Source organism: Chionomys nivalis, chromosome X, assembly GCF_950005125.1.
Source record: "Chionomys nivalis chromosome X, mChiNiv1.1, whole genome shotgun sequence".
NCBI classification, from domain to species: Eukaryota; Metazoa; Chordata; class Mammalia; order Rodentia; family Cricetidae; genus Chionomys; species Chionomys nivalis.
The window spans coordinates 71,418,264-71,440,950 of record NC_080112.1 but is presented as its reverse complement, the minus strand read 5'-3'; the positions used below and the strand labels follow the sequence as shown (position 1 = coordinate 71,440,950).

The following is a 22,687-nucleotide window of genomic DNA, read 5'->3' as shown; positions in this document are numbered from 1 at the left end:
AGCTGTCTGCCTAGTGAGGCCTAAAGTGCATGTGTTTGGAACATCAATCAAAGATTCAGAATATTCAGGCTTTAAAAGTGTTCCTATAATTCCTATCAATTACCTGACGTGTTACTCTAGGTAATGAATTATTGTGGCCATTTTTGAGAAAGCCGTGCGACTGATGTCTGCTGCATGGAGTATCGAACTTTTCACCCAATCATTAATTTAAAAAACTAAAGTATTAGCCGGGCGGTGGTGGCACATGCCTTTAATCCCAGCACTCGGGAGGCAGAGGCAGGCGGATCTCTGTGAGTTCGAGACCAGCCTGGTCTACAGAGCTAGTTCCAGGACAGGCTCCAAAGCCACAGAGAAACCCTGTCTCAAAAAAAAAAAAAAAAAAAAACTAAAGTATTTGTTCACTTGGGGCTTGGTGAAGGTGAACAATACTCTGTGATATTTGTCTGACACTGTTTAAAAACAGCTCGTGTTTTTCAGTGGCTACATCATGTTTATTATTATTTGTTCACACACATATGCCTAGACACAGTGACAAATCTTCAGGATTCCACATGGATGATTCTACAGAGGAGTGTGCCAGTGCACATACAATCACAGGACAAATGAAAACACTGACATGCAAACCCACTCAGAATCCCATTGATCGATCACATTGGGTCACAAAATACTGGTTTTCTAAGAATCATAAAAAACAATTATTCCAAATAATAATGGGTATAGTTCAGCATCGATCTTCAGTCAAGTAGACTCCCTATATCATAAAAAGGGTCTGAAAGTTTATAAAATTCTTTAACACTTAAAATAATAATTTTTTAAAGGCAGGCATGGTGGTACATGCCTGTAGTCCCAGCACTTGGAAGGTGGAGGCAGAAGGATTGGGAGTTCAAAGTCATTGTCAACTATATACTGAATCCAAGGCCAGGCTGGCTACATGAGAACTTGTTTCAAAAATAAACAATTTACAAATGTTATTCATTTTAGACATGAAACTGGATACCACACAGGCAGTGCTCTAGAGAGGCCTCCTACTCCGGGCTCTCAGGTCAAGTAGGACATGCACTCCAGATGTCCAGAAAGTGAGACAGAGCTGGCAGGCTTTGGTGGCAGGCGGGAACTAGGAGGTTGCGGTCCTCTCTCTCCATTATCACCTGAAAAGAAAAGGAAAAGCCAGCGTCAGACTTCATACATGTCTCTACGCAGTAAGCCCTCACTCCTTGGTGCCGCACTGAATCAGTGATTTGTCACTGAAACCAGAAGCAAACACCCCCCATATCTCTGATCTTGGCTCTACCGTTTCTCAGTCATGGTCACCACTATTTCTGTCAATCCTGAGGTCTACATATAGGATTCTCCCCATATCAGAGATGTGCTGTCTCTTCACACCCCTCCCCATATTTTCTGACCCAGCCTGCATCACCCACTCTGCCAGACCTCTGTGAGAAGCTAGGTCTCCAGCTTCCTTCACTGTCCTTTGTTCTTGGATGTCCACCACCCAAAGTGGCTTCCCACTAACACACTTCATCAGGGTCTTTGTTTAGGCTTCTCATCGGGGCTCAGCCTTCCCGTCCAGCCTCCCCAACTATGCCATTTCCCTCTGAGCAGTGACCACATGGAGCAGTGAGCGTGTCGGGAAACATTCCAACTGGAAAGCATCCAAGCTACAAGGGAAACCCTTGAAGATGTCGGCATGATCTTGTTCCATTGCAGACCCTTATCCTCCATGCATGTCCTCCCAGTCTTCCTCGGTCTCCAGTGGACAGAAGATATTGCCATGGGCTGCGACATATTACACCTAGTTCTATTCCTTCCCTTGACATGCCCTTGAAGGCGCCCAATAAGACTTGGCCACCTTGGACGGGGGCTCAGTCTACAGGGGCCTTTTGTTGTGCCCTTGGTGCTGGTGGTTTTGTTTTTACTTCAGGTCCTGCCCATTTGCTGTTGAGCGAAAACACTTCAGAACTGGGGATTCACCGAGAAGACCCTGATTTCCATCTCTCACGTTGGACTGAGCATCTGAAATGTCTGACCCAAGAGGTCCAATATCCAGATTTCCAGAGATTACCACTACCAGTTCACCACAACCCTTCAAATTTCCCAACGTCCCCTACCCCATGCTCCATCTTGGAGAAGACAGCTACCTGGCATGATGCCATGGTGGTGCAGAGAGGCAGAAACGCAAGGATCCTTAGAAGAGTTTTTCAGGGCCAACAGGCCCTCTGCAGCCTCCAGCTTCCTCTGCCACTCTAAGAGAGCAACAACAGAATCCTGCTTGGTGGCATTAGGGACCTGCAAAGGAAATGGCGTCAGATAATGGCATCTGAGAAACCACACCTCCTCCCACTAACACAGGTGCCCCTTTAAGTGCCCAGTTCCCTCCAGCACCCACCCCCACCCTAGGCTTTTTTGCTCTTCCCATTCACTAAGCTCATTCCCTCCCAGGGACCTGGACCCCACTACTTTGCCAGGACCTGTGGCTGCAGAAGAAGAGGGCCAGGGGTAGCACTGTGTTGCAGGGTCACACTTGAAAATCTAGAAACAAGGAGAGGAGAGGCCAGGGGATGAAACCCTCTGGAGGAAACCTACTACTGGAAGACTTGGCACACCAGGGGTTTTCAAACCAGGCTGGGGAAATCTGAACGACTCCAAGATGTTTGTCCTTTTCAACCAGCCACCTTCTTGGCCTGTTTCCTTTAAAAACTTCTATATTTTTCTTAACATGCTAATTTCTACCAGATCTTTCTTCCCCGTGCTGCAATGAAGATGACAAAGAACTCAAAGACACTATGCTCTAATCTGCAAAGCAGCCAGAAAGATGGGAGCCCCTCCTTTTGCAGTTACTGGCTGTTGCTTCCATTTTGCCCAGTCCCCAGTGGTTATGAAGTGATGAGTCAGTCTCTGTTCAAATGGTGTCTAAAAGACAGGGAGCGTGACAAATGCCAATACCTCCTGTGACTGTATGAGCAGATTTGCGTCTCTGGAATGCTAGATGACTCATAATGGAGTTCCAGCTAACTGGAGACTATCTAATTTGGCATCAAAGCCCAGGGAGATGCCTGGTTCCTGCCCTTTATCTGCAGACACACTGCCTGGCAATACTGCCCCTATATATCCACACATGACATGGGCTGCATGGCATTTGGATTCCTTGGACAGTAACTCAATATGACCTTAGCTGATTGGGTAATGTAAGCAAATATGCCAGTGACCCTAAACATTGAACCAGATCTGCACCTTGATGCTGGTCTCTGGAGGGAGTCTGTTTCCCAGGAAGCTCTGTGACTCTGTCTTTCTCCCCTCTCCCCCACTGAGATGCAAATGAGAGGGGAACCCACAATGAAGGACAAGCCAGGCCTTTCTCTAGGAAGTCTTCTCTATTGCCTTTAGCACTCCTTTAGGCCTCTATAGCACTCCCCATCATGACCCCAAATTCCAACCGAATCTTCTCTCACATCCATCTGTTGTGATATGGAACAACAGCCCAGGCTCACTGAGGGCTTACTATGTGGTACACCTTCTTCTACTTCTCTTGTCAATGTCATAAACGTAGCCTGTTTTCCCGGAGTGGCTACCGGAAAACATGGACTTGGAAAGATGAAATCACTCATTGAAACCCTCAAGATTAGGAATTCTCAAGGCCAAGTGCCCTCTCTTCACTCCTCCTTCTGAGGTGATGCCTCCTCCTCCTCTTCCTCACCTCCTCTTCTCCTATTACATTTCTTCTTCCTTCTCCTCTTTGTCCTTTCTCATTTGCCTATCTCCCATGGCACCAACCACAGTGCTGAACATGGAGTAACAAAGATACAGCTGGCTTTAGGGCCGTATTCAACTCACCTTTTGAACCTGACAGATGGATCACGAGGTGCCCGGGAAAAAGAAATCGTTGGTTGCTGCTCCAATTTCACTGGAACATTGGGCAGAATTGCCCATTCTCTCTGCTGGCTAGGCGCATGAGTTCCCCGAGAACTTCCCTGCTGGAGTAGAGACAATAGTAGGAATTTGGGTACCCGGCCTACCATGAAAAGAGGAGAGATGAGCATGTTGTCGGATGACTACAGCAACTCAGAATGTCAGAACTTGAAGCCCTTGAAGATCATCGAGGCTTACCTTTAATTTTAATTTTCAGTTCACACTAAAATCCAGGAAGATGCAGTTAAACCTGAGCTCACATGGTAAATCACGGCCGATGTGGGGATGGAACACATGACGTTAGGACACAGTACAAGAGGTCAGGGGGAGCTTCTGGAAGCACCTCCCATAAGCACCAGAGTCTCCTTACCTCCTGTGGAACTTTGTGGGACCTGGCCTCACTCTTGTGCACAGTGCTCTCCTGTCCATCTGTAAAACACCAGGCACAGCTTACATAAGCCTCACTGACACCATCCTTCCAAATATTCCGGCCCCATTTGGAGGCCTTGCCATACTATGCCTCTTTCCCAACTCTGGGGTTCCTTTCTTTTTCTAGTGAATGGCCGCTGTGGAGCCTGATGCAGGACGGGCAGGAGAACACTCTGGACTAAGTAGCAAGACAGTGTCTCAAAGAAACAAGCTTACCACTCGGCAACAAATGTCTACCTACATAAAATATAAGCAAGGGATGTGGACATGTCTCCAAAGCATTTAATTCCTAACACTGGTTTGATGAGCGATTACCAACGGTCCCACTGCAATCTCAAGACAGGGATGCTGACAGAATTGCTCATGTTCCCTCCACCTAAATTCAGGTTCCTTCGCTAACCAAAGACACTCACTGCGGCTTTCTGCTACACCAGCCAGCTTCTTGCCATGCTTGTAGAATTTAGGGGCAACAGCCATATTCTTTATCATTCCTTGATCCAGGTGCCTCTTCAGCCCTGTCCTCTGCTCTTTCTTTGAGGCGCTCACAGCAGGCAAGGGCCCATGCTGTTCCCTAGTGAAGGATTGAAGGAACCAGGTTAGCAATGTGGAAAAGGCCTAATCCTAAGCTTGCCGACATGACACTCACAAGAAGGCAGTGCCCTGTGACATCTGCGGCGTGGAAGAGGCAGAAATGCTTTTTATCCCTGCTTTGGGTAGTGATGCAGTGCTTGTAGAAGCTGTACGAGTGGCCTATAGGCCTTCTGAAGGAAAATTCTTTCCCCCGGGGAGCTCCAGTCTCATGCCCACTGTTACATGTGGAGTCAGAAAAGCAGCGGGGTACAGCAGGTATGAGTTATGTTGCATGGCTTTAGGGTCAGGAGTGGGGGTGAGAGTAGCACCTGGGTCCCCCATCTCCAGGTTACTTACTCTGTCCTTAGAAAACTACAGCTTCAGTAACTGGGACTTTTCTCTCTATTGTGCTCACTGTTGGAGTAAGCTTTCACTTCCTCCTTTCCCTATGGCTTTCTCAATTTCCACCTAGGCCTTCTTATATAGTCCCCTTCCCAAAGTCCCACATGCACGAAGCTCTTCACGGTCTCACAGATGTTCAACCTGATCATGAGATTTTCTGTTTATCTTCTCGTCTCACAATCCATTTTCAGGCCCAGACAGTCCTGCATCTTCAACAATCACTACACTCCATCCATTCTGTCGCATCATTAATTGTCTTCCTCATGGCCTCCATTCTTTCACTTCCGGCCTGGGATTTTATGTCCCATGCTCTCAGACAGGAGTCTCATGAATGCCTTCTTTCCCTTAACTTTCCATTAAGGTTGTTTGCACACTTAACCTCAATCTTGATTACCACCTGGATCCCCCTTTACACTGACTGTCCTCTTGCTTCTCATAAGGAATCACATTAGGCTACTCAAGAGGGTGAGGCAGGGGGATCAGAAGTTCCATACCATTCTGGGTTAACTAGGGGACATATCTCAAAACAAAAAAAGGTATCATTCCACAATACAAAACGTACATGAGATGTAAGCAAAGGACAGAAATGGACAAATCTCTAAAGCATACAAATGGCCAAGTGAAATATGAGCAAGGAGGTCAAGAGCACGATGGGGACACCCACTGAAATAGTTTACCTCAGATAATGGGAGCTCACCAACTCCAGCCAGACAGGGAAGGAGCCAGATTACTACCATACTAGACCCTCTGAATGTGGGTGACACCAGGATTTATCCCTACAGCTTGTACTGGCTTTTGGGGAGCCCATTCTCTTTGGATGGATACCTTGCTCAGCCTAGATAAAGTGGGAATGTCCTTGGACCTTCCCAAAAGCAATGTGCCCTGAATCCTCTGAGAATTGCGGGGTGGGGGTGTGCAGTAGGTGATAAGGTGGAGGGAATGGAAGAAAGGGAAGGATTGGGAATTGGAATTGGTATCTAAGTGAAAAAAGACAGTTTGTGTTTGAAAAAAACAATACAATTAAAAATAGTAAGTGGTCATAAACTTGAGCGAGAGTGAAGTGGATATGGGAGGAATTTAGGTGGAGAGGTAGGGGTGAAAATGATGTAGCCAAACTACTTGATGTGGAATTCCCCTCTGTATGCTGTGAATACCATTGGTTAGTAAGGCAACTGGCTTGGCCTGATAGGGCAGAGTAGAGCAAGGCAGGGAATATTAAACTAAATAATTTTTAATAACAAGTCTTATGGTTGGACTCAGGAGATGGCTCATCAAGTGAACATGCTTGCCATACAAGCCTGACAACCTGAGTTTGATCCCCCTGGGCCCAGATAAAGGCCTGATGAGGTGTCCTGGAAGAGAAATCCCAGAACACTTGTGGTGAGATGGAAAGCGGCCCTGGAAGCTTCCTTTCTGCTAGCTAGCATTTACAGTACTAGAAGGTACTATGCAGGCTGCTGAGAGAAAGATCTCCTCAATGTTCTTACCTAGCTGGGAACCCTGTGAACTGCAGAAATGACCACCATAGCAATATATGTCCCTGGGTACGATAGTAAAAATGTGTTACTGGGAGAAACTGCTTTCTGGTTGGATTTAAGGCCTGCAAATCTGGCCAAGAATCCATGGTTGGGGAGCTCAAGGTCCCAAGGTAAATCTACTAAAATTATTTTACTGACTTGACATAGTAGGCCTTATTCTTTAAATTTGTATATTTCAACCCATAGATTAGTGCATCTCCCAGACCCCGTCAGAGAATTGTCTGTCTTTGAACAGTGAATGGCGATTAACTAAGAAACCTGTAACCATGCACCGTGTAGAGAACAAGTGATTATGGGATGCTACGTCACAAATGGGACATCTATGTCATACACAGCCCCAAGGCTATCCCTGGAAGAGGGGGAGGAAACATAAGACTCAGTGGTGGAGGAGGACAAGAATGAAATAATGTCGTCAGGACATGCCAGGACTGCTGCGTCCATGAACTCACAGCAGCTGTGGCTGCCCCCGCAAGACCTGCACAAAAGGAAGTCAACACTTGACTATGAAGCAGGAAGGAGTTCACGAGCACCCATCTGTAACTGAGGTGTTATGGAGGTTTTGATGGCTTCTGGGGAAGGAAGAGTCAGGATTTCTTTTAAGGCTGTGGCTACTGGTAAGGTGACCAAGCTCGGGTAGATGGCCCTATCCCCAGAAGTTTTGGGAGAGCACAAACTGGAGCCAATGGGTTATGAAAACAAACAAACAAAAGGATAGTACTAGAGAGATGGCTCAGCAGTTACGAGTGTGCACTGCTTTTGTAGAAGACCCAAGTTCAAATCCCAGCATTCACAACAGGAGGAAATTGTTCATAATCTCTAACTCCATCTACAGAGGATCCAACATCCTCTTCTGGCCTTCTTGGGCATCAGCAGACACATGCAAAAGGCCCCATGTACATATTATATTAATAGAAAATCTAACAAAATAAAAGGTAAGAACTTGGGGAGGTAGGGGTGGGCTTGGGAAGAGTTAAGGGGAGGAGTTGAGGGTAAATGTGATCAAAACACATTATATGAAATTCTCAAAGAATTAATAAAATTATTAAAAATATAAAGCAGCACAAGAAGTATTACAGACAATTATTTCTCATGAACATAGATGCAAACCTCTCATGAAATGTTAGCAGTTTGAATCAGTGTATGAAAAAACATTCATTAACAAGCACAGTTTACTCTAGGAATGCAAGACCATTTTACTATTAATTTTTCTTGGCTTTAATTACTTCTGTGTGTGTGCATATTCTACCTGCCTGTATGTATGTGCACCATTTGCCTGGTGTCCTCGGAGGTCAGATGAGGGCACCAGATTCCCTGGAAGTGGAGTTCCAGGTGGTTATGAGCCACTATGTGGGTTCTGGGAGTTGAACCCAGATTCTCTGCTGGAGTAACAAGTGCCCATAACTACTGAGCCATCACTCCAGTCCCTAGTTTGACACTTAAATACCACAAATAAAGCTAGCCTGGTGGTGCATTCCTGTAATATTATTACCACAAAAGAAGCTGCAGCAAGTGGAACACCAAAGGTTGGAGGCCAGACTGGGCTACACTGTGAATTCCAGCACTTTGTCTCCTACAGAGTAAGACTGTATATAAAAAGAAAGGGCAGGAAAAGAAATCCATGAATGAATTTTACTGTATTAGTGGGATAAGAGAGGAGTGGTCACCAAGATGTGTGTCAGAAAGCAGATGTGATAATCTGAAAACTCCAGTGATAAAAAAATCAAAAAAGAAGGTATGCTGATTTAGGAACAAAGGGGAATATTCTCAATCCCATAATATCTATCTGAGATGTCTCCAGCTAGTTCCTTGGGCAGCTGAGATTAGGGAGCCTGAAATGTCCTGATCCTATAGCCATACTGATGAATATCTTGCACATCACCATAGAACCTTCATCTGGCGATGGATGGAGATAGAGACAGAGACCCACATTGGAGCACTGGACTGAGCTCCCAAGGTCCAGATGAGGAACAGAAGGAGGGAGGACATGAGCAAGGAAGTCAGGACTGAGAGGGGTGCGCCCAACCACTGAGACAATGGGGCTGATCTATTGGGAGCTCACCAAGGCCAGCTGGACTGGGACTGAAAAAGCATGGGATAAAACCAGACTCTCTGAACATGGCGGACAATGAGGGCTGATGAGAAGTCAAGGACAATGGCACTGGGTTTCGATCCTACTGCATGGACTGGCTTTGTGGGAGCCTAGTCTGTTTGGAGGTTCACCTTCATAGATGTGGATGGAGCGGGGAGGACCTTGGACTTCCCACAGGGCAGGGAACCCTCACTGATCTTTGAACTGGAGAGGGAGGGGGAGGGAGATGGGAGGATCAGGAGGGAAATGGGAGGAGGAGAGGAGGTGGAAATTTTTAATTAAATAATAAAAATAATTAAATTGAAATAAAAAAACAAAAAGAAATAACAAAGTCTACAGGAAATGTTTCATGGTGAAATGCTAAATACACTTCTATTAATTTTTATGATTTCACACAAAATAATGGGCCTTATGACATTTTCACAATGGTATATTACACTTTGCTCACATTGATCCCCATTACCTTCTGCTGTTCCCTGTCCATTGAGTCCCCTTCATCCACATAGAAAGGATCCCTTGTACTTCCATGTCCGGCATACTCACCCTTATCACATTTACAGTGAAGGGTGGATTCCTCACATGCAAAAACATATGACACCTATCTTTATTTTTCTCTATTACCCTCTTTTCACTCCCTTGGCTTTCCCTTCTTCCCTCAAATGCTCTCACTTCTACCTTGATGTACGGTCTAGGTTGTATTGTCACAGAAAACACGTGATAACGGAAAGACAGAAATTTCCAGTCAATATTTAAGAAATGTGGCAGAATGTTGCTCCAGATCCTCACCACATGCACCCAGCATCATTCTTTAAGCCATAGCTGGTTCAGTCAGGCACGGAATGTAGACAGAGGCACGGAGATTCAAAACGAAAAGGGAGAAACTTGAGGGAGGGGCAATCTGGGAGAAGTGGAGGTTGGGAAGGAACGTGATAACTGTGTGAAATTTTCAAAGAATACTTTAAAACTATTTCCAGACCCCAGGAAAAGTCATCACCTGGTGGTTGGAAATGGTTTTGGCAAAGCTAAAATATAAACTAGTATGAAAACAACAATAAACTACAAACAAATACACCATAAGGGAATTTTTTAAATGAAAATAACATTAAAATAAATGAAATATCTGTGAAGAATATAGGCACAAGCACTGGAATATTTGTTTACAGAAAACTATTAAAATCTTGTTAATAGAAATTAAAATAAACTATGCTATGCTCACTGTTTAAAGCACTCAAAAGCTTTCCACTCTCTGTAATCATCAACAAAAGGAAAAGTTATTGCTCAAAGTTCTATAGCAGTGCTTACAACACAAAAGGGCCAAGGACATTTGGAAGAGGACAACGATGGAGAATGTCTGAACCCAGGAATTTCACTATCATGCTCCAACACGGAGGTAAGCGCCACAGCACGGAGTCACCTTAGGACACACACACCAGTGAGATCAGAAGCAGGTCACAGACAGCACTACAAAGGCTCCACGATAATTCTATTAGGAAATGGGACAGAAAAAGTGGATACCCTGAGGGGAAAAAAGTAAAGATCGATGGCTCCAACAGATTCCAAGATGTAACCCAAAGTGAATCTCGATTCTAAGAGTAAACTGCTAACCTTTAATACCTACGACCTGAGGACTGTCCTGCACATTGTACACGCTCTGCAGTCCCCAAATACTTTCCATCATTCACCAGAAGCAGACACTCAGATATGCGGGTAACCTGCACACAGCAAACACATCAGAGAGAAGAAGTAGGGTCCAGGCCTTCCTGCCTCAGAGCGCCATGCCCAGACCTTGTTCTCGAATTTTATGAATGATTTGGACCATGCACCAAGAGAGCGCCATGAGAAACCTCACAGTCCTAACTAAACGGGGCAACCACAGACAGGCCTCAGGAGCACTTTTGTCAGTGGAAACCCCACGCACAGGGAACTCACCATGTACCCGAAGACCTCGGCATTTTCGGTTCAGCCTGCAGAACTTCATTCAGGCTGCTGAGCTGGCCAGAGTGAAGGTGAAATGCAGAGGAAGAAACAGAAAGTTCTGGGGGCGGGAGTTAGGACGAAGGCCACGCACCAGAAATGTATCTACTGGTTGAGCACAATGTACTGAACTAAAGCAGGGAGGAACCATGGGCAGGAACAATGGGGCTTAGGGCCTTGGAGGGGTGGAGATTAGGGCTATGCAGGGGGCAGGTCTCAGTTCCACAGCCAGCACAGCGGGGACCTCAGCAGAACTGTGGATAAATGTCCTGAGTGGGGCGTCACTCTCTAGGAAGATATTCTTTCCCTTCTTTCCACACCCTGGGCAGGTGAGTTTCATGTTCATGTGCTCTGGAACATCCTCCAGGGGAATGGGGTTCATCAGGTCAGGGCTCCCAACTTCTCCATCCTCAGCACCTCAAGCAGTAGTGCAGATACACATTCAGTACCCACATGAGGTAATGGACAGCAGTCATGAGGGACCGCAAACATGAGGTCTCAACTCTCTTTTTGAGACTGTGAGAAACCCACAACAATACTTCCAGGAAGGTATTGTCTTTGCTCACATCATGGAGAACTCATTCAATGGGCCAAGAGGAACCGGGAAGGCTGCTCCTCCGAGAAGGCCCTGGAAGGGTCGGTTCCATAGAGCCCTGGCACGTGTGTCCAAGTTCTTCAGGTGAGGGCTCTGAGCCAGCCTGCCTCTTACCACTCACAGCAAGCTGCAATGACTCTCTCCCTCTCCCCTAGAGAACACCCAGGCCCTCTTCTCCATTCCCACAGGGCTTCTGAGGGTCCACTTGTCTCTCTGTGTCCTTCTCAGGAGAGGCCACCAGACAGAAAAAGCCTGAGTCCACTGGGGTCCGAGAACGGGGCCATGGCCTTCTGCTGCCCAGGCCCTTGCCCTCCTGAGAATCTTGTTCAGTGCCATTGAAATAAAGGCCGTCAAACTTTACAATGTTTTGGCTTCATTATATTTTAGTCATATTTCCTACTGACATCAACTTAAGATGTGCTGGGAGATGATGTCTTGGTGATGGGGGTGGGATGTCTTGGAGGGGAGAGCAAGTGTCTTTCTGAGTTCTCTAAGGACATCAGGTCCCCCTCTGAGGCAATGACACTTGCTCCCGTCTTTGAAGCAAAGCAGTCTCACTCAAAACTGTTTCTTTCTCACAGCTGGCACCTCTGACCCCCATATTCCATACACCCAGGAGGAGCAGCTTGCAGGCCTCTCCCCTTGTAGTCTATGCAGACTTCATAGCTGACAAGTCTGGAGCAGAGACTATGGGGAGGGACGCATACACAAAGAATATGTGGAGCCCCTAAAAGGGCTTTAGATTTGTGCTCAAAACACCACCCAAGCGCCCACAGCTCCTCGAGATAAGACAGGGGCCAAAAAACAGCCTTGTTTGTCTCTACTACGCAAGGGCACTCTCCACGTTATGAGGGTTTCTTGTCTTCCTAGGGCGACCCTGAAAAGTACTGAAACATTTATCCCAGGGCAAGGCTGCATTGAGGATAAAACACAACTCATCTTTAACCTTAGGCAGATTTACTGACCTATAAAATGTATTTTCGCTACAGGAGGACATAAATAGGACACAGAAAAACACAATACCCCTCCCCTTTCAAATGACAGTCTCCTGTATACTTCAAACTAATGGAGTAAAAAAAAGATGCTTGACCAGGACCAGTTGTGAAAAAACATTGTCCTTCCTTGCTGAGAAGGGGTGAGTCCTTCCTTGCTGAAAGATGAAGGGGCTTCTCAGAGGCCAGAACGTGTACAAGGAGACAATAGAATTTCTAGCCTCAAGCCCTTCTTCTCTACTTCAGTAGGGCAGCCAGGGTTTGACCCACAGATACAGAATAGTTGGAGTTTGTATTGGTTATGTTTTACATTGCTTTCAAAAATAGCTCACAGAAAGAATATATTTTAGCTCACAGATTAAAACAGTCTAATCCAGGCTGGAGGGTAATGTGGAAGATTTCACATTGGCAGGAGCAGGCAGCCGAGACTCCACAACTGGGAAAAAACAGAATGCATGGAGGAGGGGACACTGGAAACTGCTTTTTCATTTTTATTCAACCCTGGAACCCAGTCCATGTAACAATGCAGTCCACACTCCCGGGAAGTCACTCTCTCCACAGATAAATGTTTCTGGGAACATCCTCCCAGACATCCCCGGAGTTTTGTCCCCGGTTGGTTCCAAATCCAGTCCAATCGACATCACCGAATCACCATCACCAAGTAGCTAATTCCACTGTGATCAATGTCTTAGAAGTGATCTTTCTGTGGCAGGTCTGATGGGCTGAGCATCATCTCCCCCCACAAGTCCTCTGTCTACTGACTTTGGTCCTGTGATATTGGTTTCTATTAACCCCATAGACTTAAAGCAAGCTGGGGAGAAGGGGTTTGTTTCAGCACACGTCTTAGGTTCCTAGAATTGATTGAAGACAGACAGAAACTCAAGGCGGGAACTGAAGCAGAGGCCATAGAAAAGGCTGCTTGCTGCCGAGCTTTTATGGTTTTCTCGGGCTACTTTCTTTACTTTGCTTACATAGCACAGGATCCCTTGCCCATGGATGGCACAGCCCCAGATGACTGGGTCCTCTGCCAGCAAGTGTTCATCAAGGAGACCTGCACGCCAGTCTGATGGAAGGATTTCCTCCACTGCGGTTCCCTCTTCTCAGATGACCCCCATTCGGTCAAGTAGATCCAAACTCAGCTGAGAATGTGAGCTCTGTGTCACAACTTCTCCAGTCCTAGCCGAACCTCAGGAACAGGCTCGGCCCTTCCAACCCAAAAGAGAATTAGAAGTCTACCTTCCAAGAGAAAGAAAGTCTGCCCAGAGGTTATGCCTTCTGAGTTTGTCAACCTCTCCATGTCCATGTGTGTGAGTGAGAAGGGGGAGTGAGAAGGGAGTGGAGAAGAAAAGAGAAGAGACAGAAATGAAACAAAGAATGTCTATTGGAATAATTGGTGAAATTTGGTTCCTCTCAGTAGCTGAGCTAGAACCCAGGAGCAGAGGTGGGATAAAGGCAGCTGGACAGATGCATGAGAAGTCTTCACATCTGTCCCTCCTACCAGACACAGACCCATCCTGCCCAACACCTCCCAAGCTGACTAATCGTGACCACAGAACTAGCTGTCCACTGCCGACACAGGGCTCACTGGGATATCCAGCACTACATTTTGTTCTCCAAATGATGTACCTCTGCTGCTGATCTCAGCTCTTGCCACAATCACCTAGCGTGGTCCTTTTAGGTCAGCAGTCCTCAACCTGTGTGTCTCGACCCTTTGGAGGTTACATAGCACACATTCTACATACCGCATATTTACATTATGATTCATACAGCAGCAAACTTGGAGTTATGAAGTAGAGAATAATTTTATGGTTGGGGTCACCACCAGGTGATGAACTGTACTAAGGGATTACAACATAAGGACGGTTGAGACACACAGTTCTAGGCTTTGCTGGCCCTGTGTCCTGCCTCCCACTCTACAGAACCACAGAGTCCAGACTTCCTGGGAGAAGATACTTGCCACTGCCAACCCCAGTCACAAGTGACTCTCTGTACTCTCTCCAAGAGCACTCTCTTCTCCTAGCCTGTGAACTAGGGCAGGGCCAGTGCAAGTGTTGCCACTTCTAAGGGCTCAGCGCTTGTGGAGTTTGAGCCCTGGGTTCTCACAGCTGTGTCTATGTGTCCCCCTTAGCTTTCTCAAAAATAAAAAATCTAAAAATAAAAATTGTCTGCATGTAGGGTTTCCAAGTGTGTAAACCATTGTGACATCACCATCAAGCTAAATCCCATCAGTCACCCTCCAGAGTCACCATTATTCTTCTGTGGAGAAAGCATTTACGATCTTCCACCATGCACATTTCCCGTACACAGTGAAGTCGTAAACACTAGATGTTGAACATACCTGTTTGATATATACCTAAATTTATAATTTTGTTTCATAAAGGAAGCAAAAGTAGAAAGTGTTGAAATGGTAAGATAAATTTTATAGAGCTAGCATATTTATTATGCACTCTGTGATCACATTTACAACCTATACATACTTCAAAGCAGGATACCAAATTATAGTATATATTATATACTTTAAAAATAAGTTTTTGCAGTTTAGCTGTATTTATACCTCTATGTTCACACTGTCATCTCTATGTCACCTTCAGGTCAACTGGAAACCACTATTGTATGCTTTCCTTCTCTTGTGTCCTAATGAAATGGGTCCATCCCAATGCCTTGCTTATAGCCAACAGCATTTGGAGACTATAGTAGTAAGTCATTGCTGCCCAAGGGCAGGCTGTCACAAGACTAAGCCTCCCCTAACAGGCAAACTTCCTCCCTCCAGTACTAACTGCACATGTCCCTGTGGAGATGAACAGCTTACAATGAGTGGGTGGCAGTCATACATCTATCAGACAGAAACAGGCTAAGGCCCTCATGCTGCAGCCCATTAGCAACTAGATCCTGTCAACACCTGGCTCACCTTCAGTCCACCTATGATGTCACAGTCCGTGGGCATCTGACAATTTCATTACAAGTAGGAGTCAGAATGGGTGAAAAGTGGAGGACCTAGACAAGTCATGCAGAATCCCTGGCCCTAGAAACTCTGCGAGAATAACTATTCTGTAATGCTGGTATATTTGGTTAGATGTACTACATGTCAGTCACTAATGCTGAAGATAACAGGACTACCCGAGGGCTGGGACTGTGGGCAAGGGACAGAGGGCCTGAGTCAGACTGGGAGAGTTTCGTGTGGCTCAGAGGACACAGGGTGTGCACACCTCTCAGTCAGTCTCAGGGTCAAGTCCCAGGTTTGGTATGAGTCATCTCTGTGAGTCATGTGATGCTCTGGACTGGCTCAGTTCTTCCATGAATTTGACTGACACCACCTGGGAAGACCGGTTGAAATCCACACAATTGAACTATCTAAGGATGTATTTGGCATCTTCTTGACCTGAACCCAAGGTTCTGGTTCTTGCCGTGGTTTCTATAAGACCTGAGAAATCTGTCCTTTTTTGAGGCCAGGCTGGTGAATGGATTAAGTACTATCAATGGCATGACTATATGACTCCTTCAGGCTCCACCAGGTCACAGAGAATATGATCTGTGCACTGCCACTTGGGAAGCCACTCAGGTGTGTATTGATTTAACCTTTCTGTCATGACCCTTAGATGGTTCATTAAGAAAGTCCAAAATCTACATGGCTAGATATATTCCTCACCAGCCTGTGGAGGCTTCTCTTCCATCAGGCATTTCCAAATGAAAGGATTCTATAAGAGACTTTACCTCTCACTCCACACACCATCAATCTATCCTTGGGAATCTACACAAGGGTCTCTACTTTGCCTTCAGTGGACACAGAGATCCTCCAATTCTCCTCGCCCTGGGGTCCTTGGCACTTACAGTTCCCTCTAGACCCACCCTTTCCCTACAAGGACTTTCATTGGCTTTTTGGGTCTGCAATGCTCACAATTAGCTGCAGGCTAATCTTCCCAGCACATAGCACAAAAACAATTGTTCTCTGGACAGGGGGCAGATCAGAGTGGATACATTTGAAAGCAATTCCGGGTGGTTGGAGGAGCCTTATCAAAAGCAGAATGAGGCCATGATGCTGATGCAGAGAGCAAATGTTTCTCTATCTCCCCCTGGAAGCCTGTCTTCTGCCCTCCCTTTCCATTCCTGTCTGTTTTCCTATTGTTTCCCAATTCCCCTCCCACCTCCTTCTTTTTTTCCCACAGCACTCCAGATATGTGGACATTTACTGCTTCTGCTCTGCTTGTGAGTGCATGCAGGAGGGCACAAGCCCAATCACACATAACGTACTCTTTGTACAGCCATAGCTGTTGCACACTGATGTGTGGCTTCTGTTAGGGACACTGCTGTAACTGCCATATTCAGACTCCACTCTAGGGAAGAGCTTTGTCTTGCTGATTTGGGAACAAGCAGTCCTTGTCTTAGGGCACCTTGTACTGACCAAATGAGGTGGTAATTTTGTATCCGCTAAATTGTGAGACTCCTAGATTCTGCTCTGAAACATTAACACATGCTCTCCCATTTGCTGCCCCCAACTGGAAACCCAGACACCCACAGAGTAGATGTTGGACACTGGGTGTGCAGGTGGAGAGCCAATTTCTATACAGATTTTGGGCATTCGAGAAATGAATCCTGGGTAACCAAATTAACACATGCGCAAGAGATGAGGTTTTGATGCTTCCTGCTCCTTTCAGCACTCAGGACACTGCAGGAAGGAGGACTTTTAAAGGGAGGGGACCACCCCTTACCCATAACATGGCTAAGGAGGAGGAGTCACTGGACAAAGCAAAATTTCAATAGGCAGCAATGGTGTTAATGCAGTAGAGCTTCATAATAAACAGCTCTCATCACTTTATCCGGGCCCAGCAGACAGAAAGAGTTCCAGAATCCCCACTCCCCATTCCCGAGAGCCAGATGCCCCACCTATACCAGCTCAGTCCTGGCTGACTTGACAGAAAGCCATTGATTTTGGTGCCATACCTACCTAAAAACAAAGCTTAGGGGACTCAGACACTGCAGCCCAGCTGCAAGGTTCATAAGGTTATTGCACTCATGAAGGTCTGTCTCTGATGATCCCTACTCCGTAAGTCCATATGCTAAGACACTATTTTACTTCCTGACCTGCTCCTCCCATCATATCCAAGATGGTCAATTTTCAAAGCTCAGAGCTACAGTGTGGGTGGTCCTTAGAAATCATCACCCCTGAAGTCACAAGACAGACCTCACAGACTCCAGACCATTCCTGATATGCCCTACAAGTATCTCAAGGGCTGAACAATGGGTCAGTCCAATTGTTAATCAAGCACTATCATTTTGAGCATCCATAGTCCCAGAGTCTGTATGAGACATGAAGATGTACCCTGCTGCCTCCTGGTAGCCCTGTTTAAATCCTGCAGACATACCATGGAGGAAAAGGCAGCTGCCTGTCTTCAGGGTCAAACTCACTGCAGCTGCCTGGTCTTGTCCCTCCAGAGTTGTTCTTCCTCCTCCCTCCCCACTGAAGCCAAATCTTCACACATACCAGAGAGCTACTCCTCTAGAAAATATCCCTGACTCAATGACAAACACCAAGCCTGAAGAGTTTCCTGACAGCCAGAAAACCCATGGTTCCTGATCTTCTCCCATTCCTCTATGCTGTCCTTGTGACTTTCCTGATCTCACCCCAGCGCAGATCCTGGAGGCCACCTCTTAGTACTACCTTGTTGCGGGAGGTCCTTCCGCTCCTCCAGCCAATAGCCGCTGAGATACCAGCCCATTGGGGCGTGGTCTCTCTCCCTTTAAAAAAGTGGCTACTTCCCTCCTTGATCTCTCTTTACTTCCTGCTCCATTTCCGGCGACTAGACTCCTTCCTGATTGGATACAGGATACATTTCCACCACCAGCTATTAGAACTGGCTTACCCAGGGTTTTAGCGACATACCCTGTAATTTATTCTGACAAAGCGTCAACTTCTAAAGGCTCAAAGGGAGTCAGAGAAGCTAGATGGACGCCAATAGCAATGAATGATCTAAAAGAAATTAAGCAAGCTATTGTTAATTTTGGCTTGCACTCTGCATATGTTAAGGAAATGATAAGGACTTGGGCTTCTAATGCTAGATCTACCCCCCCATGATTTCGATCTGTTAGTGTCTGCAGTTTTAGATAATGGACCTTCCTTGATGTTTGGAATCTATTTCAGAGAAGAATCCAAGCATATGGAACAGCAAGGAAGAGCAAAAGGTGTGGAGGTTTCCCAAGATCAAATTCTTGGTGCAGGAGAATATGCTGATCCACAGGTCCAAGCTCTTTATGACGATGAAGTACTGTGTCTATGTCACCAAGCAGCTTTAAATGCTTGGAATAGGATACAAGATCCAGAAAAAAAGGTTGAATCATATACCAGAATTAGGCAGGGACAGAGAGAACCCTTTATTGGCTTTTTGCAAATATTAATTAAGGCTCTGGACATAGGGGTAACAGACCTAGAAGCTAGACAAATACTTCTTGAATCTCTAGCTGTTGAGAATGCAAACATAGAATTCAAAAAGATAATTGGGCCTTTAATCTAGATCAGCACCTATGGATGAATGGATTCAGCATACGATGAATGTTGAGACGTTTAGCTATAATGATGAATCTTGGGTAGGAGAAGCGATTTCCAAAGCAATGAGGAGACATCAAACTGCCAGGTGTTTTAATTGTGGTAAATTAGGACATTTGCAAAGGGATTACAGGCAAAGAATTTCTAGTAATAATATCTCTTCTGGGAATGACAAAAATAGGAGACCTCAGCCTTCAAGTATATGTAGGATATGTGGTAAAGGCCGACATTGGTCCAACGAATGCAGGTCAACAACAGACAGACAAGGCAACCCGATACTGTCGGGAAACTCCTTGAGGGGCCTCTTGCAGGCCCCCAAGCCAACAGTGGCCCAGTCATTCCCAGTCACAGTGAAGAACGTGCCTCACCAAAAAAATTAAAAGCTCCAATTTCTGCTGTAAAAAGTAATACTGGTCTAAATGATGAATTATGGATGGAGGACGAGTCAAAAGACCCAGTAGGACAGAGTAAACGTATATTTTGGCAGACTTCTATTAACGATCAAAGACCAAAGCTAAGAGTCTGTATAAATGGCACTTTTATTGAAGGCATATTAGAAACAGGTGTGGATGTAAGTATCATTACTCCAGAATCTTGGCATCCGAATTGGCCTCTTCAAGAGGTAGATGTTCAGTTCCTGGGAATTGGAACCCTATCTTGTGTAAAACAAAGCACAAGATGGGTTGAATGCATAGGGCTCAAGGGGCAAATAGGAAGACTAAGGCCATATGTAGCCAATATTGCAATAAATTTATGGGGCCGTGACCTGCTACAGCAATGGAATACCCAGATTAACATTCCTGTAGTTCCAGGAACTCATAATTCTGGGAAAGATATGATGAGGTATTATGGAAAAAGGTCACCAGCCATTCAGGCTGTACAAGAACATACAGCAAATACCAAACCTTTAGAGGTACCAAAAGCCCTACCTTTAAAAGCCAATATGGATCAAACAGTGGCCTCTAGCTGAAGATAAATTACAGGCATTGGAACAACTGGTGCAAGAGCAACTAGATGCTCACCATATTGAAGACTCAACCAGCCCTTGGAATTCTCCTGTGTTTGTTGTAAAAAAGAAATCTGGTAAATGGAGAATGGTGACAGATTTAAGAGCTGTCAACAAGGTAATTTAACCTATGGGCCCACTACAATCTGGAATTCCTTTGCCTTCTCTATTACCAAAATGATGGTCTCTTATAATTATTGATTTGAAAGATTGTTTTTTCACTATATTGTTACAAGAAAAGGATAGAGAAAAATTTGCCTTCACAGTGCCTACTTATAATAATTCTCAGCCTAATAGGAGATATCAATGGACTATTCTCCCACAGGGTATGCTCAACAGTCCTACATTGTGCCAATATTTTGTAAGTAAGCCATTGGAAATAATTCGTAAACAATTCCCCAAGTCCATAATTTATCATTACATGGATGACATTTTGTTTTCTGATTCAAATAAAGATACTTTAGAAAGGATGTTTGAAGAAGTAAAGAAAGTCTTGCCTAAATGGGGATTACAAATTGCCCCTGAAAAGATTCAAAGAGGAAATTCTATTAATTACCTAGGTTACAGAATAGGGTTAGAGAAAATTAAAACGCAAAAGGCACAAATTAGGAGAGATCAGTTAAAGACTCGTAATGACTTCCAAAGATTGTTAGGAGACATTTCCAGTCAATGACCAGCTGTTGGGATAACACCTGATCTAATAGTTCATTTAAACAAAACCTTAGATGGTGATAAAGATTTGAATAGTCCAAGAAAACTGACAGTTGAAGCAGAAAAGGAACTGACAATGATTGAGGAAAAATTACAGGAGGCACATGTGGATAGGGTGAACCCAAATCTTAGCTGCATCCTAGTCATATTGCCTTCCAGAATTTCTCCTCCAGGGATTCTAATGCAGAGGGAAGGTATTATTTTAGAGTGGATATTTATACTTAATAAGCCAGGTAAAAAATTAAAAACTTATGTGGAAAAAGTCTCTGAATTAATTATAAAAGGTAAGCTGAGACTTCGTCAACTAGCAGGTATAGACCCAGCAGAAATTATAGTGCCTTTTACTACTGAAGAAATAAAAAGGTTATGTGAAGACAATGAACCATGGCAAAGAGCTTGTACTAATTTTTTGGGAGAAATTAATAGCAACTATCCCAAAAGTGGTAGACTTAACCTCATAAGGAGAACTTCTTGGATTCTTCCTAGAATTGTACGTGATGCTCCAATAACTGGAGCCCATAGGTTCTATACTGATGCAAATAAATCAGGGAAAGGAAGTTACAATCAGATGAATTGAATAAGGTGGAACAAAGCCCTTATAATTCTGTCCAGAAGGCAGAATTATATGCTATTCTTATGGTGCTAAGGGATTTTAAAGAACCTCTTAATATAGTTACAGATTCACAATATGCAGAAAGAGTTATCCTGCATACTGAAACTGCTGAATTTATACCAGATGACACAGAGTTGACTTCATTGTTTATCCAGGTACAAGACATAATCAGGAATAGGCTTTGTCCGAAATACATAACACACATCCGGTCCCATACAGGTCTGCCTGGTCCTCTAGCACAAGGCAACGCTGAAATTGATCAATTATTGATTGGAAGCGTGTTGCAGGCCTCAGAATTTCATAAGAAGCATCATGTCAATAGTAAAGGCCTAAAGAAAGAATATTCCATTACATGGCAACAAACTAAGGACATATTATAAAGAGATGTCCTACTTGTTCTTTCTATAATCAAACACCATTGCCTGCAGGGAGTAACCCAAAGGTTACTAAAAGAAATTAAATCTGGCAGATGGATGTGTTCCACTTTATGGAATTTGGTAAATTAAAATATGTACACCACACCATAGACACGTATTCAGGTTTTCAATGGGCTACTGCCCTGAGCTCAGAAAAGGCTGATTCAGTAATCACACATTTATTGGAAGTTATGGCCATCATGAGTATACCTGCACAAATAAAGACAGATAACGGTCCAGCGTATGTATCTAAGAAAATGAAACGCTTTTTTGTTTATTATAATATAAAACATATTACAGGTATATCAAATAATCCTACAGGTCAGGCAGTTATAGAAAGATCAAATCATACTATAAAGGATATGCTGAACAAACAGAAAGGGACCGAAAATACCCCCAAAATAGATTACATAATTCTTTATTAACCTTGAATTTTCTTAATGCTAACGAGAAAGGAATAACAGCAGCAGAAAGACATTGGATAACGGAAAAGTCTGCTGAACTAAATCAACCAATTTATTTCAAAGATGTGCTGACTTCTCAATGGAAGCCAGGAGATGTGCTATGTTGGGGAAGGGATTTTGCTCTTGTTTCCACAGGAGAAGAAAAATTGTGGATACCATCAAAATTAATAAAGGTTCGATTTGAAGAGGAGAAACCTCTTGGAAAGGAGAAATGACAACTCATCCACAATGATGATATTCATACAGGTGGTAAGAAAAACAAATAGAATGGGGGCAGGGTTCTGTTCTTATCTCCACAGAAAAACACTCATCTTTGAAAAATTCAAGGGACCCTGGATGTTTGGATACTGACAGATAGAAAAACACCTGCCCAATAGGAACTATCAAGAAAACTGAATAGGTTATGTAAGTAAAATATACTAAACCATATTTCTAAATTTATAG

At 44.6% G+C, this 22,687-nt stretch overlaps 1 protein-coding gene across 1 annotated transcript in view; it reads right to left on the bottom strand.

The window, feature by feature from the left end:
- Positions 1 to 485: 485 nt before the first annotated feature.
- The window catches only part of LOC130868463 (CRACD-like protein), a 33,958-nt gene continuing 11,756 nt past the window's right edge, over positions 486 to 22,687 (bottom strand). Inside the window, exons 3-8 of the mRNA XM_057760679.1 lie at positions 4,749 to 4,906; positions 4,277 to 4,335; positions 3,832 to 3,971; positions 2,469 to 2,529; positions 2,139 to 2,286; positions 486 to 1,148 (exon numbers count right to left, since the gene is read on the bottom strand). Of these exons, the coding sequence (XP_057616662.1) occupies positions 1,039 to 1,148; positions 2,139 to 2,286; positions 2,469 to 2,529; positions 3,832 to 3,971; positions 4,277 to 4,335; positions 4,749 to 4,906 (676 nt within the window). The 3' untranslated portion in view covers positions 486 to 1,038. The remainder of the gene's footprint in view (positions 1,149 to 2,138; positions 2,287 to 2,468; positions 2,530 to 3,831; positions 3,972 to 4,276; positions 4,336 to 4,748; positions 4,907 to 22,687) is intronic.